Here is a 16,137-nt window from a genome sequence, read left to right as displayed (position 1 = left end):
TTTTTGAATTAATTGGGTCATTTTTTCCATCTCAAATAATTTATTTTAGAGAAAAATAAAGATTAAAATTTGCAAGATTTCAGCCCATATAGCTGAAAAATCTTTACCTCCTTTAGGCCATGTTTGGATCTCAAGAAAAATTCCTGGCCCATGCTATGCATGGGTGTAAAACTTGTGGCCCCAGCCTAATGCATAGGTTAGTCTAGATTATGGTGGGGCCCACCCTAATGCATAGGTTATTATGAATTCATGAAGGATGCTGTATATGTGGGCATCCATTGGGGTGCAGCTGTCGAGCAAAGATATATATTTTACAGTTTTGTTCTTTTCATATTTATGAAAACACCAAGGAACCAATAGTGACCAAGGGTAACAGAGGAATTGTAAAAGGTGTTTTCTCTATATTCTCACAGATCACTGTATTGAATATATATTGGTAGAAGATACGGTTACAGATAGAGATGTGCCTCTGTTACAGAAGAATCTGAACAGAAAGAATAAATCCTAACAGCTTTGATCTAACAGAATTTGTACAGAGGAGAGAGAGAGAATGACAGCTGATGACAGGAGGTGTTGTTATACTGATTGTGAGGTGTCATTATCCCCCTTCAAACCGATGGGTGGAACAACCAGAAGTTTGGAACGATGAGCCAAGAAGAGAGGCGATGGGAGAGCCTTGGTGAAGATGTCTGCAACTTGCTGAGATGAGCTGACAAATTTGACCAAGAGTTTGTTGTTGATGACCAAGTCTCTGACAAAGTGATAATCCACCTCTATGTGTTTTGTACGCGCATGGAGGACAGGATTTGAAGCCATATGTGTTGCTGAGATGTTGTCACATTTGAGAAGCAGTGGAAGATTTATTGCAATATGAAGGTCCTTGAGTAGGTATGACAGCCAAAGCATCTCAGAGGCAGTGATTGCTAGAGCTTTATATTCAGCTTCAGAGCTGGATCTTGAGACTGTTGGTTGCTTCTTTGATCCCCACGAAAGAAGAGAATGTCCAAGGAATGTGCAAAAACCAGTGGTTGATCTCCTTGTGTCAGGACAGCCAGCCCAATCAGCATCTGTATAGGCAACAACAAGAGAGAGGGGACCTGGTTTGAGTTCAATACCAGCAGTGAGAGTAGTCTTGAGGTATCTTAGGATGTGTTTGACTGCCTGAAGATGCTCTGTGGTGGGTGATTGCATGAATTGACAAACTTGATTAACATAGTAGGAAAGATCTAGTCTGGTGATAGTTAGGTATTGTAATGCTCCAACAATTTGTCTATATTCATGGGGATCAGTGAGGAATGTACCACTGGATGAAGAAAGCTTTGAACCAGAGGCAGCAGGAGTTATACACGGTTTGCAGCCAGCCATCCCAGTCTTTTGAATGAGATCAAGAGCATATTTGGATTGAGTAAGTTTCAAACCAGTGGAAGTGTGAGAGACTTCAATTCCCAAGAAATAATGAAGCATCCCAAGGTCTCTCATTGCAAATTCAGTGCCAAGATGTTGTATAAACAAAGTGAGGAGAGCATCATTGTTACCAGTGAGGATGATATCATCCACATAGAGAAGTAGAAAGATGGTGCCTTGGTTGGTGAATCTGGTGAACAAAGAGCTGTCTGCCAAGCTTTGAGAGAACCCATTTTTGAGAAGAAAATTGCTGAATCTGTAAAACCAGGCCCTTGGTGCCTGTTTGAGACCATAAATGGCCTTGTGAAGCTTGCAAACATAATTTGGAAGAGCTGCATCAGTGAAGCCAACTGGTTGTTGCATGTAAACTTCTTCTTGTAGTGAGCCATGTAGAAAGGCATTTTTGATATCAAGTTGCTTGATGCTCCAATGTTGTGAGATGGCTACTGTCAAGACAAGTCGGATTGTTGCAGGCTTTACAACAGGGCTAAAGGTTTCATTGAAGTCAATGCCAGGCTGTTGGTGAAAGCCCTTAGCAACCAGCCTTGCTTTGTATCTTTGAATGGTACCATCACTCCTTGTTTTGATCCTATAGACCCATTTGCAGCCCACAATATTCATGTCATTAATGGTAGGAACCAAAGACCAGGTCTTATTTGATAAGAGAGCTAAGAATTCTTCCTGCATCGCTGTTATCCACTTGGGATCTTTGATGGCCTGTTTGTATGTTTGCGGCTCTGGTGGGGGAGAGTGGATGGAGGCCAATAGGGCAGTAGGAATAGGGTGCCTTGTTGTGAGCAGGGAGAGTGGGACTCTTGGTTTTCTTGTTCCAACTCGAAGTCTAGTAACCATGTGATGGAGAGAAGGTAGGGGTGGAGGTGGAGGTGGAGGTGGAGGTGGTGGTGGTGGTGTGGCAGAGTTGGATGAGCTGGTAGGAGAGTGAGGTTGATGGTTTTGTGGTGTTGTGACTGCAGTAGGGGGAGGTGGTGCAGGAATGAGAAGTGGGAAAGGTAAGGAAATTGTGGAGGGGCATGTATTTGTATGTAGCTGAGATGGTTGTATATGAGCAAATGAGAAGACATTTTCACTAAATGAAACATGTCTTGAAATATATATTCGGCCAGTTGTTTGATCAAGACACCTATAACCTTTATGATATTGACTGTAACCAAGAAACACACATGCCTTTGATTTTGGTGACAGTTTATCAATTCGGTATGGCCTGAGACAGGGGAAACATTGGCATCCAAAAACTCTAAGAGTTGAGTAATCTGGTTTGGTGTTAAAGAGAAGCTCATGGGGTGAAAAATTGTTCAAAACTGGTGTGGGCAACCTGTTAATGAGATATATGGCAGCATTGAAGGCTTCAAGCCAATATTGTTTTGGCATTTTGGCATGAAAAAGAAGAGATAAGCCCATATCAGATATGTGTCTATGTTTTCTTTCGGCTATTCCATTTTGTTCAGGTGTATGGGGGCAGGAAATTCTAGATACAATGCCACAGTCATCTAGAAAGGTTTTAAAATTCCCTTTGGTGAGCTCAAGAGCACCATCACTTTGAAAAAATTTGATGGTTTGAGAAAAAATGTTTTCTGCCTTTAATTTGAAATGCTTGAAACACTGGAGTGCCTCTGATTTTTGACGTATTGGATAAAGCCATGAAATCTGCTAAAGTCATCAACAAACAGTATGTAGGAATGAAATCCACAAATAGATGAGACAGGTACAGGACCCCACAAATCACAATGTATTATTGTCAAAGGTACATTGGATTGACTAGATGAAACAGGAAATGGAAATTTGTGATGTTTGCCTAATTGGCATGATTCACATAATTACTGAATTTTAAGAAAACTGGAAAGGTCTAGATAACCCCTGGAGTTGAGAAGTTGAAGGGTCTTCAAAGATGGATGGCCCAATCGGTTATGCCATACTTCAGCAGAAGCTTTTACACCTAAAAATGCTGTGAATGCAAGCTGGAGCGAGGCTTTGAAGACAAGAAGAGTGTATAGATCATTCTGAAGGGGTCCTGTGAGCAGAGTCACCCCTGTTTGCAGATCCTTAATGGTGAAACCCCATGGAAAAAATGACACAAAACAGTTATTATCACGGGTTAACTTGGAAATAGATAATAAGTTTCGAGCAATATGTGGAACAACTAACACATTTCTAAGATTTAGATCTAATTTGGTAGTGGGCAGAGTAGACGAACCAATTTTAGAGATTGGGAGACTCTTACCATCGCCTACAAAGACTTGATCTGGTCCAGTGTAAGAGTTGGACTGTTGAAGCACAGAAGGATCAAAAGTGATATGAGCAGTTGTTCCTGAATCAGCAACCCACTGATTGTCAGTGTTGGGAGGCTGAGATTGATTTTGAGGAGAGGTATTGGTGTGAAGACCAGCAAAGGTAGGGGAGGATGAGGATGAGTTGTTCCTGCTGTCAGAGTAGCGGAAGAAACATTTGTTTGCAGTGTGGCCAATCTTTGCACAGATCTGGCATTTTGCAGATTTGTATGGAGAAGATTGTTGGCTGAACTGTTTGGGGTTGTTGTATGGTTGATGCTGCCTGTAGTGACCATTTCCTCTGCCACGATTGTTGTTGAACTGAGGCCTACGATTGTTGGAATCCAGGGTCAGCAAGGCTGTTTGTGACTGAAGAGAAAAGATGGCCTGATTGCCACCATAACCCCGACGAAGGCGCTGTTCGTGGGTGAGGAGTTTGGCACGCAAATCAGCAAAGGAAATGGGAGGGGAAACATTCTCAATAGTGGTGATGAAAGGGCCATATTCAGATCCAAGACCATTCAGGACATGGTTTACAAGATCTGAATCATTGACCTTGTCATCAATGGCAGCAAGAGAGTCTGCAATAAATTTCAATTTCTGGACAAAGTCACTGATAGAAAGATCCCCTTTGATAGTGTTGTGCAGCTCATTCCTAAGATAGGAGCGTCTGGCTGTTGATTGTTGTTGAAACTGGGAAGCAAGAGCATCCCAAACCTCTCTGGCAGTTTTGAGACCCAGTATGTAGGAGGAGAGTGATTCGTGCAAGGTGGCATTGATGCAAGCACGAACAAAATGATCGGTTTTCCTCCATTTGAGAAATTCTGGGTTGGGAATTTCGATAGTCATGGTTGGTAGAACCGAGGTTGAAGACTCGATAATGGTGGTGGGAGGAGCTTGAGAGGTGCCATCAACATGATCTATTAGATCTGAGCTGATGAAAATTGATTCCAATTGCTCCTTCCACAATAGATAATTATTGCCATCAAGTTTCACTGCAACTAGATTTGAGAGGATTGTAATTGGGAATGGGGAAGACAGATTCGCCATTTTTGAGCTGTTTTGAAGGTTTTGAAGGTTTTGAAAGTATTTAAAATTTTGAGGATCGAGAAGGCTCTGATACCATAACAGAGGAATTGTAAAAGGTGTTTTCTCTATATTCTCACAGATCACTGTATTGAATATATATTGGTAGAAGATACGGTTACAGATAGAGATGTGCCTCTGTTACAGAAGAATCTGAACAGAAAGAATAAATCCTAACAGCTTTGATCTAACGGAATTTGTACAGAGGAGAGAGAGAGAGAATGACAACTGATGACAGGAGGTGTTGTTATACTGATTGTGAGGTGTCATTAAAGGGTTAAATGGAGAAGATTAATAGAGTTGAGAAAATGGTTTTACGAAGTTGACATGAATTTTCACAATGTTAGCACTGATGGAAGCTAAATTTTGATGGCAGTGGAGGAAACCTTGGCTATCAAATGCTATATCTGGATGGTAAAGGGTAAATCATCAAGATAAAGGGCAAAATGAAAGAAAAAAAAAGGCAAAATCTGGATGTAAAGGAACATACCTGAAGTCTGAATCTCTGTTATCCCTTTCCTTTGGTTCTTGCAATGAAGAAATATAGCTAACAAAGAAAGGAGGAGGATGCAAAGATAAGAAATGAGAAAGAAGCTGAATAAACTTACCAGTGAGAAGATGGATGTATTTGTTGTATTTGGCATGACAACGTTGTTGCCGGCCGCCGCTGTAGAAGAAAGGGGGTTTCTTGTATTTCTTCTGTAAAAGCAGGACTCCTCTTAACCTCTTATTTCATTTACCCAAGACTTCTATTTTGTAAAAGCCGGACTCGCCTTACCTCTTATTTCTTTTACCCAAAATTTTGATTTATGATGATTTGTCGAGAATCAAAAAAATATGAAACTGAAATAGTATGAGCTGATATTTTGGGTAAATTATCCCAAAAAATCCTCTAATGTTAAGCTACCGTTTAGGAAAAATTGCTGATTTTAAGGGGTAGACCGGTGGCAAAATCAAATCCGAGGCAAAATCGAATTGGTTTGGGGAAATTTAAATTGATTGGCAACTATATGTAAGGGCGGCAAACGATTTCTTATAGGAGGGAAACCCAAAAAACTTTTCCAAAGAAACCTTTTTCCTGGAAAAGGCGAATGACATTTTGTAATCTTACAAGCTTAGTATATATTATAGATAGATTATAGATATATATATATATATATATATACCCATCATGTGACCAAAATTGAACATTTTAGATTTTCGGATAATTCCTTAGTCATATTCATGTGAAGAATATTTCTTATCTTGATTGAAGTTAAATATATTTTTTAAAATGCAATAAGAGATAGAATTCCTATCGAAACCTCTGACAGCCTAACCGAGTGTGGAACGGAGCAAATCCCTACAAGCCACATAGCATAAAGGGAGTAGTTGTCCACTTGTTAAGAGCTCAAAAATGAATTGTCTAAGTACTCTTCCCTTCGGGTTTGGGTGAGTGATGATGAATATGGGCCAGTTTAAAAAAAATCTCTTTTTCTTTTTTGACTCAAAGTGAATTCTTTAATAGCTCTCCCATTTCTACTTTCTCATTTCCTATCTCCTTCAATTCCACCCAAATTCACTCATTTTCTTCTCCAAGATTGTCAGTGGTTGGTCCTTCATTTGTAGTAGAAATTTCAAATGCACTTATGTCTTTCATTTGTAGTAGAAATTTTGCAAAAAAACCATTCCATAGCTTGCTGAACGACCAAGTTATTTATAAAGAAGCATCGACTAACCCACTAAACTCTGTTTGGTTGCCAGGTTTTTTTTTTGCCCTGGGACATGTGTGGAGTTTCCGCAGGAAACCCACGTTTGGTTGGTGGGTTTTATGTGGGAGCAAAATATATCCGAAGGACGAAAATTTGCTCGCATACAACTGTGGAGTTTATCCCAAAAGAAAAAACCCAATCTCACGATCGAATTGAGGAGAAAAAAAAAAGGGCAGAAAAACCTTACCCACTCGTCTCTCTTTCTCGAATAATCTGTCCCCTCCATGGTTTTGGCTTCTTCTCCTCACGAAAATGAAACCCTACCCTCTGAGTAACCTGTCCCTTCCACAACAGACGCTCTTTCCCAGTCAAAACCCTAGCCCCAAAAAAGAAGAAAGCTAATGAAAGAGAAGCAGTACTTAATATTGTTAACTAACCCATGTTGGTAGTTAAAAATCAGTTCATGGGGTTAGTGAGAGACATTTGAGTTTTGAATATTGTAGATTCTAATTACATCCTTGTAGAGTGAATCTTCCAGTCATAATACTGACCCATACTTACATCCTTGTTTCATGAATAGATACATTCATTTCTCATTTCTTGAGTATACTTATGCATTTGCAATGAGATTAATACCAACCGAAGACGATGGTAATCGAGATGATGGTGGAATGAGTTTCGCGATGCAGGGGTGCGCTTTGGTTGCAGCTGGTACCGCTGTAGCCTTGGCAGTAGTGATCGAAGAACAAGAAGCGTTCTTCGAATGTTCTCCTTATGAGAACACCTATCTCACCCCACGCACATTTCTCCCCTATGCTCTGCGAAGTGACGAACACTGCCATGATCTCCTTCAAATGAATGTGGAATGTTTCACAAGATTTGTCCATATATTAAAGGGTACCGGGCGGCTAACTGATACGCTCCACTGCTCAGTGGAAGAGCAGTTCGCGATTTTCTTACACATCATCTCACATGACCTGAGGAACCGCTGTATGAAAGCATATTTTAGAAGATCAGGGGAAACTGTTAGTCGATATTTCAGTAAGGTTCTCGACGCAATTATGAGTTTGTCAGACTTACTCATAAAACTTCCATCACTGGATACACCGCCATAGATTAGAGCGAATCGAAGATTGTATCCTTACTTCAAGGTATTGACTTTGTAGCCTTATAATTATGCCTTTCTTGTAGACTATGTCAGTAACATTTTTCCTTCCTATATGATAGAATTGCATTGGGGCAGTCGAAGGGACACATATTCAGGCTAAAGTGCCATTTGATACGCGAGGCCGATTTTTATGTCGTAAGGGGTGGACTAGCCAGAATGTACTAGCTGCATGTGATTTTGACTTAAAATTCACATTCGTCGAAGCTGGTTGGGAAGGATCTGCGTCTGACTCTAGACTATTGGGGGGAACGCTTGCTAACGAGAGGGGAATTATCTGCCACCCTGGGAAGTATTATCTTGTGGATGGCGGGTTTCCCTTGCTCAGTCATTTCATCACCCCGTTCCGTAAGACGAGGTATCATCTGAATGAATTTCGAAGCAACAGGCCATGGACCGCTGAGGAACTATTCAATCATAGGCATTCTTCAGCCCGAACTGTAATTGAAAGTGCATTTGGTGTGCTTAAGAAGAGTTTCACCGTCCTCCACGGGGAACCAATGTACCCCTTCCCCAAACAGGTTGATTTAGTCATAGCCTGTTGTTGTATTCACAACTTCATTAGAGGCGTAATGCCTCGGGATGGGCTTGTTGGTGCTGTCGATCGTGAATTCGCTGCTTCTGCCGATAGTGAATTCGCTGCTTCTGCCGATAGTGAATTAGCCTCCACAAGTAGGCAAGGTGGAAGAGCAAAAGATGAGGAGGAATTAGATGAGGAAGAACTGCGTAAGGAGCCATGGCTAAGTAGAGCTCAGGATGGGATAGAAGGAGATAGAATTAGGACAGAAATATGTTCAGTTATGTGGAGAGATTATACACCCTCTGCTTGATATGGTTCTTGTTTGCGAAATTTGTATGGTTCATGTATGGTGCTTGAGGTTGGATTGTATGGCACATATTTTCGTATGCCACTTATAAGGTCTACTAATTTTGGATTCTATGTCACTAGTGCTTCATTTTAACACCCTTCTATGTAACTTGTGTCACTTTTTGGATGAGGAAGCAAGGTCCTTGTTATCATTGTGGAGTTATACGTGAGTGAGACTTTTGCAAAACCTATGTTCTGAGACTGCCTTTTTTGCCTTGAAGGGCTTCGACCAATTCTCCTAAAAGAAAGGAGAATAATAGCAACAACTCATCTTCTCAAACTGCCTTTTTTGCGTAAGGCCTTCAACCAATCTCCTAAAGAAACGAAGAAACTTGCCATTATAGCAAAAACCCATCTTCATAGACACGCTTTTGCTTTACACCTTAATCTCTTCATTCCTCAATTCTTGGTGTCTCTTGTTACTGTCCTATTCTATTCTACCAAAAACAATTTATGTGTCTTGTATGGCAGAAAGAGTGTGTTGAGGGATATAGAAAGAGTGTCTTTGAAGTAGCACAACTATAGTACATTTTATTTGTTTAGACTATTGCTTTGACAAGCATTATGTACTGTGTGCATTCCCCATAATTCTTATTTTAGTTATTTATAAAATGTTCTGTTGATAGCCATTTTCACAGGGTCTTCAAACATGGTGCAAAGGACACTAGATTGTGAGCATTCCAGTTGGGGAAAAGGTAGTAAGTCTAGTCTTATCCCCTGAAAGATAATTTGAGATTATTTTATTAGTGTTTAGTGTCTACCATGGTTAGATGACAAATAATTTGGTGTCAAAGTCCCAACACAAAACTACAATTTGACAATTTCACACTGGCTGGGTCTTGTCTGAATGGCTGTCAAATGTAGATCTCCCCTTTACAGAGCTCTGTGATGAGTATAGTTATTTGCTAGGTTGATGGTCCTCATTATAGGTATTTGTTTGATAAAGGTGCAATTTCTCACTTCAAGTTGTGAGCTTTTCACTCCAGAAATTCCTCTACTTTAAAAAATATTGTTGGGTGTTGTGCGTGATGCAATGTACAGAGTGCTTTGTTGGCTAACCATTGCAATAAATATCTTCTAACAGACAGTTACCTCAATAGTCTAAACTTTTAATTTTATAGAAACAATTGTTGTCTCTATTGTCACTATGTTCCCTGGTTCAAGTGTTACTTTTTGGCATGCCCTTCATTGGATCGTTAGGATGGTTTTCTTCGTGTCATTTTTCTTGTACCCCCATTCAAAGGGGAAAATCTGATAAAATTAATTAATTTATTCTACCAAAAACAATTTATGTGTCTTCGTGTGTGGCAGAAACAATTTATTCTATTCTACCAAAAACAATTTATGTGTCTTGTGCAAAACCTATGTGTCTTGTCATTGGAGTTGCAGGGCTTCAGTCCTTTCTCACCTAAATGCAAGATATTCAGCACCTGTTTCATGGTTATGTGATGACTATTGGTTCCAGTTTTGTTGTCATAAGACGCTCATACATTATTGGTTTGCTTAGTTCTGTCCAGGAGATTGTTTGAATTCAATTGTTTTTCTTTTCTTGAATGACATGATCAGTTATGGCCATAGTCTACTACAGGGGTTTACGTGGTCATGATTTAAAAACATAGAGTTTCACTCAACTGCTTTACTTATTCGTGCTGAATGATATTAGGTAATTGTTGTTTTCAGAATTGTAGAAACTCATGCCTGCTTGCCTAATCTGTATTCCTGTTGGATTGCATGGGTTGGTGACTCAATTGTTGCAATACAGAAGGACAAGATGAGCCGCTGCAATTCTGAAATCATGGTTATGAGAACATTCTGAAAGCATTGATAATATATTTTTTCTTGCATTTTTCCCAACTGATATCTTTTCAGGTTATGGATGACGAAGCTGAGACCGATAAAGGTAAGAATGTGAAATGGTCTACAGAGATGGATAAGGTATTCCTTGCAGCATTGCTCCATCAATGTGCGGAGGGGCAAACATGCCTCAACGGATTCAAAGAGAGTGCTTATGTATACTGTACGACGGTTGTGAATGAGACTTACGGCCTCCATCTGAGGCGCACACAAATCGAGAATCATGTGAAACAAATGAAGAAATTATTTAAGATCCTACATGGATTAGTTAACAGGAGTGGGTTCAGCTGGGACTGTGAGTTGAAGAGGCTCACGGTTACAAATGACGTTGGTGAACATTATGTTAGGGTAAGAAGTGCCTAACTACAGTATTTAAAGCATTATTGTCCCACCAGTCAATATATTTGTTAATTTATATAGTCTCCTTTAATGTGTAGGATAACCCCGATACAGCTAAATTCTTCAAGAAACCTTATGAGCTGTATGATGACTGGGTTGAAATATTTGGGAAGGACATCGCAGATGGGGGATTTCGGAGAAATAACAGGGATCCGCCACGGCCAGTTGTAGAGGAATTCTACACTCCCCAAATGCCACCTACCGAAGACGATAGCTTCACAGAGTTCCTCTCCCATGATGACTGTTTGGGTCAACATTCTCAGGATTTCAGTGCTCCTCAGATGCCGACCCCTATGACACACACTTCATCGAGTAGGCCAAATATTCGTAGGTCGACCTCTCGTCAGCCACCAAGTCCAATGGAAACGAGTATGGGTGGGGAGGGAAGTAGGGAAGGTGGTCCTAGTAGACGCAAGAGGCGAGGTTCTAGTGATTTGAATTCCACTATAAACACTTTCGCCGCCAGTGTCTCGGAGGTTGCGGTTGCTATTAAAGAGAATACCGCTGCTGTTAAAGAGAATAATGAGAAGGAGAACATTCTGTGTGACCAGATCATGGAGGCACTGAAACAAATTGATGGTCTTGATCGTGCAGCACTCGCTGACATATATGACTATCTGAGCACACACCTGGCAGAGGGGCGATCGTTTGTTCACCGTGCGAAGGATCTCCAAGAAATGCATGTCGCAAAGTTCTTTTGGAGCCGATCAGTTGGGAGGGAGTGAGTAGAGTGACTGATCTCCTTTGGACATCAGTTGTGTTATTGTTGTCCTATGGTTGTGGTTGCTTCTATGTTTTTATTTGGATACTCTGCTTGAAGTTGGACAATATGGTTGGAATGTTAATTTGCAGAACAGTTGTTATTAAATTTCCTTCTACTGATCTAAGTTTTATGTACGCCTCCTGCTTTAATGACCATGCTTTATAAAACATTGTCATAGATGTCAGCATGTATTTTAGAGAACAATCACATGGGGTACTTGTGACATTCATTTAATTCATATGATGTGGCTGCTCTGTCATGGAGAGTGAGCTGTGAAATGGCTTCCTGCGAAAGTGCAGCAAAGGTGAGTCTTCTCTGTGCCTTTTAACTACTTATATAGTATATGTATTCATTTTTATTGATTGTTTCCTATCATACAATTCCTCTTTAGGTGTCGATTTTTGTATAATATCTGCAAACAAAAAACTGTACATTACGTCTATTCATTTAGATGTTGTGCAATAACATATTGAAGTGTGTAAGCTTGTGTAAATGAGATGAGTATTTGATCAAGTCCCTACAAATTCTTATAGTAAGTGTAATTTTTTTATTTTTTTACTTCACAGCTTTCACTTCTCTTCTTTACTGTTTACTTGTTAGTTCAAATCTGCACATAGCACAATTGCGTAGGTGGGGGTGTTGGGACAACCACCTACTGTTTGCAATATATAGAGCACGTGAAGCCCCTTTTCATGCCCAATAACTATAAGGTTGATAACTTAGTGGCGATCACCTAGGTGGTGCCTACTTAGATGACCAAAATGCCTGCTTCAAGTCTTTCAACATTCTTTTCATTTGGTTATGTTTATGAACCCTTTCTCTGTTGCATGTCTATGTGCTTTATTGTTTACTTGTAACCCTATTGTGCGTTCCTGTAGGTGAATGTTAAAACAGAAGTTCTACGTGGTTTTCAAGGGAAGGCAAGTTGGCGTGTTTGACAATTGGCAGGACTGCCATCTTCAGGTGAACAAGTTTAGTGGAGCTAGTTACCAATCATATGGGACCAGACAGGAGGCAGATGTTGCCCTTCATGGGTATTTACTTGCTAGTAGTGGGTGCACACAACATGGGAAAGAGGAGACCAGCGTTCAAGGGTATCCACTAGCGTCAATAGTTCTGCCGGCTCAACTTCCTCTTATACTTAGATATGGTTCTTATGCGTGGTGGTGTACTTTTCTTTTTTGAGGACATGTGTACTGGCTGTAAATATGTTTCGGATTGTACTTAATGATGCAAACCGTTTTTTTTTTCCCTTCACTCTATATATAAATAAACAACGTTCTTATGTTCTCATAAAATGTCTACCCTTCACATGTAGAAAAAAAAAATTCTATAAGTTCGTCATTTTTTTCCAAATGCAGTGGCGTCCACCCAAAAGAGAATTTTGTTGGGGCCCAATGTAAATAGGCCATGCCCCAAAAATTCTGTGTTCTTGTTTTATCCCAACCATCAAATATATCAAGATTCTTCCATTTAAGATTATTTAAGATGATTACGTTGCAGTCTATTTATGCCAGGCCCATTGAACGTCTGGATTGGATCATAGGCATGCAGTGAACCCCACCAAAAAATAAATTAATCGGGACCGTTTGATTCAACCATGTAACGTGGGACCCATCTAAAAACAGAATAGACTATACAATGCCATTTTCGTAATAAGATACAAAGAGGGTTTTTTTTCCCACCATAGTCCACCCAACCAAACATGGGTTTTGTATTTTGCCGGGATACTTCTAGGACTTTTTTTTTCCTACCATAGTGTGGTCAACCAAACATGGGTTTTTTATTTTACCGGGATACTTCTAGGACTTTTTTTTCCCACCTATCTCCCAGGGTATTTGTTTCTCCCACATAACTCCCGGGAACAAAAAAAACCCGGCAACCAAACGGAGAGATTTGCTAGGCAATTTCATGAAAAAGCCATTTCGTGACTCACTTTTTAGAGAAAGAACAGCCACATAGCAGCACATTTTGTCTTATTCATTTAATTCACATGACGCATTTGTACTGTCCTGTTCAGTCTAAAATGCCAGGGCACAGTCGGTCAGTGCAAGCATGTGTGGGGAGTGTGCATATGTGTGAGTGATGCTAAGGGTGTGCCAGCCAAGGAGGTATGAAATTGGAAACTCATTTCGAGGGTTCGGCAACCGAAACATTTCCATCCCTTGAGATTGGATTTCAGGTGATTGAGATGAAGAGGGGAATGTCACTTCAACCTCTGTTTATACACAGATGGAAAGGACACTTTCAGTACATACATAATGCCAACTGAGGAGATGTCGACAAGCACAAATTGTCAACGACACGTCGACATGCAAAGAACATGAATGACTTGCGATTGGCAAGGGAAACGTCACCGAGCGCAGAACGCAAATGTCGCTATCGATTCAAGCAGAATGCAAACGACTCTCATGGTTTACAAGCCATTCTATTTCAACTAAATGACAAAAGAATAGAAACAAAACGCCAATGCGAGGGATAGTTGAATTAAAGAGAAGGACTCACTTGGGAAGATAAATTCATTGCATCCTTAATCCGGATAAAATCTATAGCTGGGAAAAGTATAGGTACAGTGCTTGAAAGTAAAGATAAAATGTTAAAACTTGTTTGGATTTTGGTTCTGGTACCTCTTCCTTGGAGACAAACGTCTCTTTGTATACCTATATTTGGATAACTGTAAATACCCGAATTTACCCCTCCCTTTAATATTCGTCCCCCTTGTGAATCAAGGGTAATTTTGTCATTAAAAGTTGGATTAGAATTAGCGCTTCTTTAGAAAAGCCTATAAATACAACTTTAAGAGAGATTAAAAATCCAAAACCGTCTTTGTGGCCCTAAGAGAAGATCCATGAGGAGAAAGAGAGGAAGAACGCGATTCAAGAAGAGAGAAGGTGAATCGAGGTAAGATCTATGTTCTATATAAGGTTTAGCATGTTGAGAACACTAAAACAAGGATTAAAGTATTTAAAAGATAAGATTTGTGATCAATATGGCTTAGAATAAGAATATTTTGACTGATCTTGGATTCATAGGGTTAGTATCGCCCTTTGACCGCCAACAAACCTAAGAATTGGTAGTTATGTCATAGAATTTTAGTTTTAGAAAGCTTAACCTAAAAGATTAGATTATTTTACAATAATTACTCGTACCAATTCGGAGCGTGAAATTGATTTAGATGGATTCCTCTCGTCGATATGAATCCAACAAATCCGACCACGCGCGAATCGGAGCTAAAACGGAAAAGTTATGGTCCGTTGAAGTTTTGGGAAAGTCGGGACGAATCTGGAATTTTCGCAAAAACCAGTCATGAATAGTGATGTGGGCATCCGATGAATAGTGTCGGGCATCCGATGAATAATAAACCGAGAACCCGAAAGTGTGCAGAGGCGTCCGATGGATAGTGTTGGGCGTCCGATGAATAGTGGTGCGGGCGTCCGATGAATAGTGTCGGACTTCTGAACCCATTGAGAATTTTGAAGTATTTTTCTTAATTTTGGGAAGTTTTAACCATTGCTTTGGCCACTATCCTAGGCCTATTTATTGATATGAATGCCATTGTTTGGGATAGGTATTGTGCCCTAGAAATTGTTGAAGGAATATGTATTCGGCATTCGAGGTACGTAATTTCGTACTATAGTGCTGCGATTTACCTTTCGAATACTATGCCATTGTTGATTTTGAATCCCAAACTCTCTGAATCTTTGGAGCCATTGATAAACTTTAGACTTGACTTGGGTCTTGCATGCTAATTCCGTTATTTTTTGAAATCTATTGAATCTTATGGCAAAGAGACTTACATTGAATGCTTTTTCCATTATATGAATCTTTTGTGAAAACCCATTTGTGATTCCTTCACACTAATGAACTTTGACCACTGTGTGACCGCGCGGTGTAATACTTTAGACTTGTGAAACGCCTTTCAGTTTTTCTAACGGTATGAATATTTGAACTATCAGACATCCTCTACTATATGAATCCACTTTGAAACTAATGTGAAACAATCACTTTGAACTTTGAATACCTTCTTTTGAACTGTGTGAACTTTAAACACCTATTGAGAGGCTCAGGTTATGTGAACTCAGAAAAGACCCCCGCCAGTGGGGCATGGGCATTAGCCTATATGTGAACATAAGAACTGTGATCCTGCCAATGGGGGATAAACATTGGCCCTGTCGACAGGTATGTGAACCTAGGAACTAGTTCGAACACCATGGGCGGTCGGTGTAAGCAATAACACGCTTTTTGGACCCGTGAGCAGTCGGAGAGAAAATAACTTGCTTTTTGGACTAAGCTGATGATGTCGGGGTGTTATCGTACCTTAATGAGTTTCCCTTCTGTGACCCTCGGAACCTGTGACTCCCTTCGTTGCGACATTATGAGACATCTTTTATGAACTTTGCTTCTAAGCTATTGCTCTTGTGATTAGCCATGCCTTGTGTAGCTCATACCTACTTTATTCATTGTTGGCCTTTGATCCTTTGAACATTGTGACTCTTTCGTTGTGACACTTTGACCTATGCCTTTATGAGCCTTACTCCTTAACATTGAACTTGTGTTAATTATCTCACTTGTGGCTTATATCCTTCTATTCTGTTACGAACCTCTCTTTCGTAGCATGCATG

The 16,137-nt window shown here is 40.1% G+C and overlaps 1 protein-coding gene across 1 annotated transcript; it reads left to right on the top strand.

Annotated features, from left to right (window-relative positions):
- Positions 1 to 7,089: 7,089 nt before the first annotated feature.
- Positions 7,090 to 8,461, top strand: LOC143883226 (uncharacterized). The gene is made up of 2 exons (XM_077386575.1): positions 7,090 to 7,512; positions 7,694 to 8,461. The coding sequence occupies exons 1-2, from the start codon at positions 7,090 to 7,092 to the stop codon at positions 8,459 to 8,461; spliced, it is 1,191 nt and encodes a 396-aa protein (XP_077242690.1).
- Positions 8,462 to 16,137: the final 7,676 nt, after the last annotated feature.

This window comes from Tasmannia lanceolata, unplaced genomic scaffold, assembly GCF_043159265.1.
Source record: "Tasmannia lanceolata isolate RefF3 unplaced genomic scaffold, GAP_Taslan_0.1 ptg000008l, whole genome shotgun sequence".
Lineage (NCBI taxonomy): Eukaryota > Viridiplantae > Streptophyta > Magnoliopsida > Canellales > Winteraceae > Tasmannia > Tasmannia lanceolata.
This window is presented reverse-complemented; position numbering and strand designations above follow the sequence as displayed.